Below are 10,341 nucleotides of genomic sequence, written 5' to 3'. Positions count from 1 at the left end.
ATAGAAGCGATGAAATCTGCTTATGTGCAGGAGCTAGGCATATTGTTGCATAGTAGGACCATGAAGAGATGGCGTCTTGGAAAGGCCTTCATCCAGCAGTGGATAGATCATGACTGACGATATGCATTTTCAGGTTACACATACTGGAGGCCCATGGAGGCCCATGGAATATAAATTAAAGGGTTCTAGGAAGTAATGGAAAGTAAAACTTGGCTTGGAATTTCCACCCAACTTATTGGCAAGGGGAAGAGGATTTTTTTTAAACTGCTCATTGTGCAGTTTGTCCTCAAATAGAAAGTAAAGAGAGTCAATACACAGTCTCTAAAAAGTAAACAGACTCAAACGATTAAATTAAGCCTGAACAGACAGCATTGTGTTATTTAAGCAGATTGGGTATTACTTTCGGGGGGCATTTCGTAGAGACTGGCAGACATTCGATGAATCACCCTAGGGAACAAAAAGGACGTAGTAAACCATTAACTTATCTCCCATTTGTTTTACATGTGGATTTCCCCGGCACTCATTTATATCTCAATGAAAACAAATCCATGGGGTAATTCCCCTGTGACGTCTGCCACTACACAGAGAACAAAGGGTGTTTGCATGGCATGGGAGTGGCACTCCCATAAATACGAGACCAGAGCACCTGGACACAACTACAGCTGTAGCTCATCCAGCAGTCACGATGAAGGCACTGCTCAGCGTCGTCCTCGGTCTTCTCTTCCAGGAGCTCGCTTGCTCCACTTATGTAAGCTACGCGCGCTGTTGCAGGCCAGGCTCACTGTCTGACTGAATATATACTGGGTCACTGGTCGATTGTAGTAGGCATCTGCCAAGTAACTACAACCATAATAAGATATATACTGGAATTGGTGCTGCTGTGTGTTATAATAGACCTGGTTGATATTAAGTGCGGGTTTCCTTAAAACTTTCTGGATGAACGATGGCTAATAGCTAATGATGACATGTTATGCATTCTACATGTATAATCTCCATCAGACATGATGTATCCACTGCTGGATGAAGGCTTCCCCAAGCCATCGCCATCTCTCGTGGTCTTGTAGTCTACTAAGCAAACTTAATGAATTTTGCATAAAATTTGGGAACAATGCCTCTTTAAATATTGCGGTGGATATGCAATTGTGATGTTTTAAAATATGCGAGTTTGATGTGCTTTCACGTTGCGATCTTCGCTTCCAAGCTGGTCCCTGGCGTCTCCACTAACGGCTCCCGGGATGCGGAGGGCCAGTGCGTGTGTAACGTCTATCTGCCGGACCCCGTCTTCCCGGCCAACACGGTGGAGCAGCTGCAGCTCAGCACCCAGACGATTGCCACGGCCGTCACGGTGGAGTCACAGAAGGTGACCTCTTCTTATTTCACCAGGAGCTTAAACATTGCCCATTAAGCCAACATGAAACATGACTGTGTAGGTTTTCACGGTGGTGCTTGCATAACTCTCCGATGTGTTTTCAGGTCGTACCACGTGTTCTGCATGATGTCTGACGTTTTATGTGATGTTGCTCCACGTGTTGCTAGCATGTTCAGTAATTTGATTCTAGAAGCCCACCATCATGCCAAACAAGATGCGTTCCAGCCCGAAAACACATTCAGCCCAACAACACACGTGGAAATCAACACGAAACATTAACTACCGGCGAAACGTTGTACTCGAATTGTAAATGTTGTGTGGTTACTCTCCAACACACCGGTGTGCTGAACTTGTAATGAATTGGAATGTTTTTTTTACGTGAAAAACCTTACTAATCAGATGTGTTTAGTGGTAGTGGGATTAATGACATTTATATTTACGCGATCTAACCCAAAAAATCCTTTATTATAGATAACACGAAACAGTCTAATTCGGAAGGTGTCCTGGATGAAAACATCCAGGTCACTTTGCAGATCAAAAAAAAACAAAGCATCGATAACATCAATTTAACATCACAGTCATAAAAAATAACAATCTGCATAATGTATTAAATTAAACACTGAATAAAGTATGCAGCTTATTATTTAATTAGTCAGGATGAAAAAAAACAGTATGGATAGTAAGGCATGAGGACTTCATGTGTGGGGTGCCACGGTGGCGAGATGTTAACTACCTTGGCTGGTATACAGGAGATCGTGGGTTCGAGCCCGACCCTGACGCCCATATATTTGTAGTTTGCATGTTCTCCCCGTGGCGGCATGGATTTTTCTCTGGGTCCTCTGTTTTTTGCCTCTACATTTATAAACATCCGTTTAAGAGTATTTGGCTGCTATAAATTTCCACATGATGATAAGCCACTGGGTTTAGCTATCATTTCTGATGGCCAAGTCGCTTCTGAAAAAAATAGCTATATAGTTCAGTGGGCCTTTATCTGCTAAAATAAAAAAAATGTTTCTTGTTGTATGCCTCGAAAATACTATAACCCTTGTATCGTTACTTTCTGGAAGGTTATCAGTTCATGAATGCTTCGGCACACCGTGACAGACTTTATATGCAACCATTAGTGATTATCCATGCACCACAATGCTAAAGTAATGCATTTTTTAATTGAGTTGTCATAATGTGATGACAATTCCTGGAATCCCTGTAGAAGACCATCATTGCAGGCCTAAAAAATACCATACACTCTCTGGAAATTATCAGTCACCCATTTCACACTGCAGAGGGCACGACAGTATTTCCCCAAGCAGATCAGGATGAAGCTTGATGAGGGCCCAGGGCTGCTGCTACAGCTTTAGGGGCATCTCTCTATGTTCCATTTCTTCCAAACTCATGTTTTGTCAACACCCATAGCCCATGTCGACCTCTCCATTGTTATTCATCCCGGTTAATTCAGTCGTGGGTTTTTTAACAATAATAATTGACACTTATAAAGCACGTTTCACCCAGAGGTCGTAAGGTACTGCACAGAGCTAAAAGCAAGCAAGTAAATAACTCACGCAATTCTAAAACCTAATATAAGCACGTAGGCTCATGATTTAACCACAGGCACACATAAAATAGAATGTGGTTTGTAGAGCTAAATCAAAGTTTAAATTAGGAAACTAAATCTCTGTGAGTAATAGCCATTGAGGATTTGGCTGTAATGACTAAATTGTCTCTAGGGCTCATCATTGCGCTGTAGTGTTGTATTTGAGCAGTTCTAAAGCAATTCATATATTTGTGGGAGCCCAGGGCAGTATTTGATAACACCCGGGCATTAACCTGTCCTCAAAGATTCCTTGACGAATCAACCTTTAATTGCATGTATGTTTAACTTCTTACGCACCGTACCGTAGCCAACCGTGCTGTTATAGTCACGCTAAGTTTATATATATGACTACAGCACTGCCAACAACAGTCCCGTACATTTAATATAAATGGTTGTTTATTAAGTCAACACGTGTAAAAGATCGATTGAAATGCGTTGGAAGGAGATAATCTTCAAACTACGCCTACAGGTGGCAGAGAACCACGCCACGCTGGTGCGCTACACGGCACAACTTCGGAACCTGACGGCGCGCGTGGAGCGAATGGAGCAGGGCCATGACCGCTACTCAGAGCTGGACTTTGAGCTGCTGCGGATGGAGATCAGGGAGATGGAGCAGCTGGTGCAGCAGCTGAAGCTGGAGGTCTCCAGCGCCACGCTCGATCGTCTCCACCTCTCGGTGAGTCACGATTGTCAAAAAGGCACGCAATTGTTTCCATCAGGGGTGTTGTGATATGGAAATGCTCGTGAAAATGTGTAAAAATACACACATGCTGACAAAAAACTACATTCCTTTGTCATTCCACTCTGGTCATGGGGGTTGTTCGATCATACTGTGCTTCCTAACCATACTTCATCGCCCTGGTCAGTGTGGGCTGGTTAGTCGGAGGGGAAGAGCATGGAGACAGAAACCGTGCATAAATCACTCCGATATTAAATGGCCTTCCTTAGCGAAATTGCTTGCAAAGGAATGAGGAATTGTTACTATGTTAAACCACAATGGTTTATTACATCACTGCTGTCCTGTTTTAATGTCCTATGTCTAATTGCTATTAGGTTGTAGAAAGGGTTTCAGTTCTCAGTACTCTTGGATATTTATTTACGTGTTCCACACATGTGCACTTTCTTCAATAAACATACTGCTCACCATTACAGGTCATACACGTGCTTAATTACAGAGCCTATTGTTGCCATTTCACAGGGTCGGGGGTTCCTATTTTAATGAACACAACAGGGGTAGGCAAGTGCCTAACACGTGGCAGTGTAAAGACATGAGCATGTTAGTTAATGGAGTATTCATGTAATTTGACAAGATGTGGGTGCCAGGATCACTGGGCCTGGGGTTCCTGGATGTATGGGGGGGGGGGGGGGGGGTTAAAGGGTTCAGGGTTGCAGCTTCCAAGTATTATTCACCATTCACATATTTGAAAAAAAGTGAATATCACGTTTACTGTATGATATAAAATAAACTGGTAGGTTATGAAAACGAAACAAGATTTTAAATCAAAATACTTTGTTAGAGATTCCTGAGGTTATGATTTGAAGATTTTTTTCCTCCGAATGAAGTGTATTTTTAAAGAAACATATCAACGTATTAATGATTGATTATACAAATGTAATCGTGCCATATATATGAAAAGTCATTTTCTTTCAGAGAAGGAAGCGTAATACTGATTACTATTCATTGTTGTAAATGTTCAGTGCAGCAACTCATAACACAACTTGCTATGTAGCGGTGAGTTTAGCAGTTTCACGTGAAGACATATGCAGGCAGCTCAATTAAAATATATCTGAACTGGAATTATAGTTTACTGCTTCTGCCTTAAAATAAGGCACCACGTGAATATGGCTTATGTGGATACAATGTTGATGTTATCGCTTTGAGAGGGTTGTTCTCCTGGCACTCCAGTTCTCACATGGCAGAGCAGGAGGCAGGTCAAATGTCAGACAGAGCGAGGAAAACCAACTTTATGGGCGGGAATAGTGAGTGAGTAGGCGTGGCCATGTAAAAGTAGGTGGGGCTGATGGAGGGAGGGCCCTACCAGCTCAGCACATGTCCCATTTTAGTCTCCCAGACATTTGGTAGCCCTTCCCCTACAGTTGACTGTCACGTGCAACAATATTTTAGAAGTGTTTCTACTTCGCAAACAGAAGTCCTGAAATATTCATATCACTCATTGAAGAATTCTGGCGTATATAAATCTAAAACTTTTTGTTTGTAACACTCATGATGCAATGTATTATAACTCCATCCTGGTCAACAGATCCAGAACGTCAGCGTGGTGGTGAACACGCTGGAGAGGTACGACAGGAACAACGTGCTGCTCATCCGACGCCAGGTGGACACTCTGCGCAAGCAGCTGCAGGACTGCCAAGAGGAGGCCTCTAATGCTGGCCAGCCCCCCGGCAGCAATCCTGGCCAGCAGCCCCCCATAGGTGAGTTCCATATATCAGTGGTTCTCTTCACCCTATAGTCCACTGCAGTAGATAGGGGTAGGGTTAAGTGCAATACAAGTGCAACTCAAATACAGCAGAAATACAATAATCCGTGATGCCATAATCCATAAATCGCTATAATTTGTGGATTATTGTCTGTTCGCAACCATTCCTGCATCCGTGGCACACCGTGTGAGATTGAATCCTCTTTTGTAGACAGCCAACCACGAACATTAGACGTGGCCATGGTTCTTCAGAGCTGCAGGAGTCAGAGCTGTTGGGAAATTCTGAGCTAAGCTCTTTTTCTACTTTGCATTTGTTTGTTGCATCTGCACATCCTAGTTGTCCTTAATAGAAAATGTTGTTTGCATTTTTTTGACTTGTGTTAGATTTTTATTTTACTGCTAAATCCCTCAATATCGACCCCATATGGCAGATTCCCCCCCACCTCTTCTTCCAGACACAGGGTTGGACTTGTTTGGGTGGTGGTGGTGAGGGTTGTGGAGGGTGTGGGGGAAGTGTGCACAAAGCAATGGTAGTGACCAGGGACTTGTAGAGGTAGGGGTGGAGGTTGTGGAAGGGGGGTACACAGCAGTGGTAGTGGTGACCGGGGACAGCAGTGGGTATGGGTGGGTGGAAGCAGTCGGGGCGGGGTGGCTTCGCGATGACGACCAAAAACCCTCTTAGAGCAGCAATATAGCAATTGTGTGTCTAAAATGTCTCCCTATTAGTTTAGTGGAGTGGATTACCCTGGAAATATTAAAAAAAGTTAAAGTAGTAAGTTCTTGTGTGGCCCTGACTAAACAATCCTGGTGTTACACTCATCCATTGGTCGTGATGGACATTACCGATTCCTGTGGTGACGACCGAGATTTAAGTTGTATATTTGTATTAATAAAACAGTTTACGTGTTTGATCATTTTAAAATGATAATTAGAAATTTCAATGAACTTTTTCTCCTAATGGAAACGTAAAAAACATTTTCTAAAGTGTGTTTTCTTTGCAGGCTCATGCGTGCACGGTGGCTTGCAGAACGTCAGCACACCATATATTCACATTCTGAACATGCAAGGTGCAGCGTTCCAATATGGCGCCTTTGGGAAAGACCCACTCCCACTGAAGGGACGTGAGGATGTGTACTGGGTGATAACCAGCAATCAGGTTTACTTTACTGTGATGCAGATGTTTGCTAACTACCGGGCACTGCAGACGTATGTGCTGATGGAACAAAAGACCCTTTCTTGTGGATCTGATTGTGGTTATGGAATGGATGCAGTGATGTACAAAAATCACATGTTTTACAGATGCTCTACTGGTGTCTCTATTTGCAAATATAACCTGACAGCCTCCACTATTACCAGAGTAAATCTCCCCCAAGCGTCAGGAAGCAATTTGTATCCTTACCTGGGCTCTACCTATTCTGATATCGATTTCTCTGTGGATGAACAAGGTCTGTGGGTCATTTACTCAGTTGATGGGAAGTTGTCCCTTGCTTTACTTAATGATACTTCCCTTGCTGTTATCGGCAGCTGGACCACCACGCAGTACAAACCCTCGGTTAGCAATGGCTTCGTGGTGTGTGGAGTCCTGTACCTCACGCGCACTTCTAGCCTTAAAACTGAAGAGATCTACTTTGCATTTGACACCAAAACTAACCAAGAGAGGTTAATGAGCATCGTGATTTCGAAGCCCTTGGAAAAGATGAGCAGCCTTAACTACAACCCAGCTGATCACAAGCTGTACATGTATAATCAGGGATATTTGGTTACTTATGATGTGACCTTTAAACCCATATAATTGATAATAATACGTAGTTCTTTAGGGCTTTTATTGTAAGAGAGCTTCAACAATTAAATCTGTAGAATATTATTGATAGTTGCCAAGGGCATATACTGCACCATGTAATATTTCAAATGAGCGTGCATCGGTTATTTGTTTACCTCATTTCAAATAGATGATGCTGCACCATTTGTAGACCTAGACAAACTCCAGGTGTGACATACATAGAAATTATATCAAACAAACGTTATGCTCCAATTATGACAACCCAATGCATGGATGCTGTGAATGTGGCATTGGTGTTTATTCAGTTCGGTATTTGTTGTTGTTAACATCATTTAAACATAAATAAAGAAAACATTTCTTGCGCAACTCGGGAGTTGGTCACCAACCAGTATGTTGAATTCTAGATTTGAAGCTTTCGTGACTGCAAGGATTCATAGTCTTAGGTTTTTTTCGGTAAAGTCACGTAGGTAAAACATTTTAATTAATAAAAGTAAAATAAAAATAAAATAAAAATCACGACGTTTTCGGAGGCAACACAAGTTTCCGTCTTCAGGTGGAAACGTCACAGCACGATAGCTGTATGAAGTGAGAGAAATTCCAAGAACACAGTATTTGTATATATATTGGTTGAGGGTGGGAGGAGCCAAGGTAGGTCCTGAATATTATTTTTGTGAGGTTCGGTGGGGCTGAAGCACGCTGTTAGGAATGAGCCTTTGTTGTGTAAACTCGGTGCGGATGATGTAAAGGTGCGTGCAAAAGGGACAGCCTTTTTGTTATGTAGAGATGATGCGGCTGACATCGCTGCCAGGAAATGAGTCTTTGTTGTGTAGAATGGTTGACTGAGCCTATTATTATGTAGAGGTGGTACGGCTTAAATCGCTGTCAGGAAATGAGTCTTTGTTGTGTAGAATGGTTGACTGAGCCTATTATTATGTAGAGGTGGTGCGGCTTAAATCGCTGCCAGGAAATGAGTCTTTCTTGTGTAGAATGGTTGACTGAGCTCAGTCAACCATTCTACACAACAAAGACTCATTTCCTGGCAGCGATTTCAGCCGCATCATCTCTACATAACAAAAAGGCTCAGTCCATTTTACACGCACCTTTACATCATCCGCACCTAGTTTACACAACAAAGGCTCATTCCTAACAGCGTGCTTCAGCCGCACCGAACCTCACAAAAATAATATTCAGGGCCTACCTTGGCTCCTCCCACCCTCAACCAGTATATATACAAATACTGTGTTCTTGGAATTTCTCTCACTTGATACAGCTATCGTGCTGTGACGGTTCCACCTGAAGACAGAAGCATGTGTTGCCTCCGAAACGTCGTGATTTTTATTTTATTTTTTATTTTACTTTCATTAATTCAATTTTTTTACCTACGTGACTTTACCGAAAAAACCTAAGAATACAGTATGTTGAACTTATTTCGCGCCATACGTAGACAACCGTGTTAATCAGAGGTCGTGGGCATTAAGGGGTAGCAACCTCACTGTGCACTGCGTTTTAGCCACAATGCAGCCGCCTCAACAAGAACAAAGGGTGGCCCAGCTATGCAACTACCGATGTCCTACACTGCACCGACAACAGATGCAACTGACGTGATGTACATGATGTTGCAGTTAACAATAAACAGGCAACAACAAACTTAACTCGACGATGCACCTGTCGCACACAGAGACCCATCAAACGCAACTGCACTTAGACACCATGCCACGCACTGTCATATTGTAGGGGGCTGTACAAGATAAGGTTCTGGAAGGCGCGCGTTGAGATGATTGGAAGCAGGTGGCTGGATGGCACTGTGAGCATGATTCTATGAAGGACACACGTGTGAGAGTCAAGTGCGTGGTGCGGTGTGTGAACATCCCACGAGGGAGACAAACGCGGCCGAGCGTGGTGCTGGCCACCCACCCCGTCGTGTGCCGTGCCGGCCTTCATAGGTGCTGCTCGCTAACAGCACTTGCCCCTACAGTCTGTTAAGGCTACACGGGGGGTCTTTGTCTTTTTTGGTGTCTGACCACTCGTTCATTGTCGTCAAACTACAGCGGCGGATGTAAAACAATCGGCCTGCTTCCAGAAGCGGCTGGAGATGTCGTCGACACAACTTCAGCAGCGACAGTTTCATGACCAACCTTGAGCAGTCTGTTTTGTTTAATAAATCCTACGTGCCGCTCTTTTCACCTGCTCACTGCCATTTGTGGATGGTTCTTCACGAGGATAAAGATCGGCGCCACGGTACGGTCGAGGCTGTCGCCTCGTGATAGCAACTCGCCATTGGCACGAACGGATGTAAAATGCTCCGATCAAATCTGAGTGTTACTCCTGCAAGCCGCCTTGCACAACCTGCCGCATCAAAGTTGATTTCCAAAGACACTGTCAAGTACATTGGGACAAAGGTCGATGTCTATATTGTACAGTCATACCTCGGTATACGGTATACGACCGCTTTGGAATACGTCGAATTTGGTATACGTCGTGTTTTGACGAGAAAAAAATGTCTTGGGATACGACGTCTTGCTTGGGATACGACGCATTAGCTAGAACTTGTATGGGTCGGGATGAGTCACCGCGTACCCGCGTATACCCCGTTCACGACTCCTCCCCTTCCTCACCACCATCCTCGTAGGCTATCAACTCCTCTCAGCAAGGTAAAGTGACGTTGAATTTTATTTCAATTTATTTTAATTTATGCTTTTATTTTAATTTATGTATGCATTTAGTAATAAGTAGTGTCTAAGTAATTTTATACAACCCCATTAATGTATAATATGCCATATAAAATAACATTTCTTATACTCTGGAACGGATTATTTCCTTTCCCTTTATTTCTTATGAGAAAAAAAGTTTGGTATACGTCATTTTCGGTATAAGTCCTACCTTCTGGAACGAATTAACAACTTATACCGAGGTACCACTTTATATCTTTTTGCAGTTTCTTACGAAAATGTAACTACGTGCAAAAAAAATACCGCTAAATGAAACAAACATAATATGAATGACATCTCTATATATAAAAGGAAAATGTGTGAATGTGTATCTGTTTAAAATGTTTAGCATACTTCCCGACATGCAACAAACTTGAAATTTGCCATGTGGATACTTTCCAGACTGTAGATCATGCAAAAATAAAAAAAAATAGACTTTTGTATTTTTTGGGGGG

At 42.9% G+C, this 10,341-nt stretch overlaps 1 protein-coding gene across 1 annotated transcript; it reads left to right on the top strand.

The window, feature by feature from the left end:
- The first annotated feature begins 411 nt into the window (after positions 1-411).
- LOC144724924 (olfactomedin-4-like) lies at positions 412-7,544 on the top strand. The gene is made up of 5 exons (XM_078604234.1): positions 412-748; positions 1,202-1,360; positions 3,430-3,636; positions 5,222-5,393; positions 6,400-7,544. Exons 1-5 carry the CDS (start codon positions 686-688, stop codon positions 7,188-7,190), a joined length of 1,392 nt encoding a protein of 463 aa, XP_078460360.1. The 5' UTR covers positions 412-685; the 3' UTR covers positions 7,191-7,544.
- Positions 7,545-10,341: the final 2,797 nt, after the last annotated feature.

The sequence above is a fragment of the Lampetra planeri genome, chromosome 22 (genome assembly GCF_965212315.1).
Source record: "Lampetra planeri chromosome 22, kcLamPlan1.2.h2, whole genome shotgun sequence".
Taxonomy (NCBI): Eukaryota; Metazoa; Chordata; class Hyperoartia; order Petromyzontiformes; family Petromyzontidae; genus Lampetra; species Lampetra planeri.
Note: the sequence above shows the minus strand (reverse complement) of the source record. Positions and strands in the feature narration are given on the sequence as shown.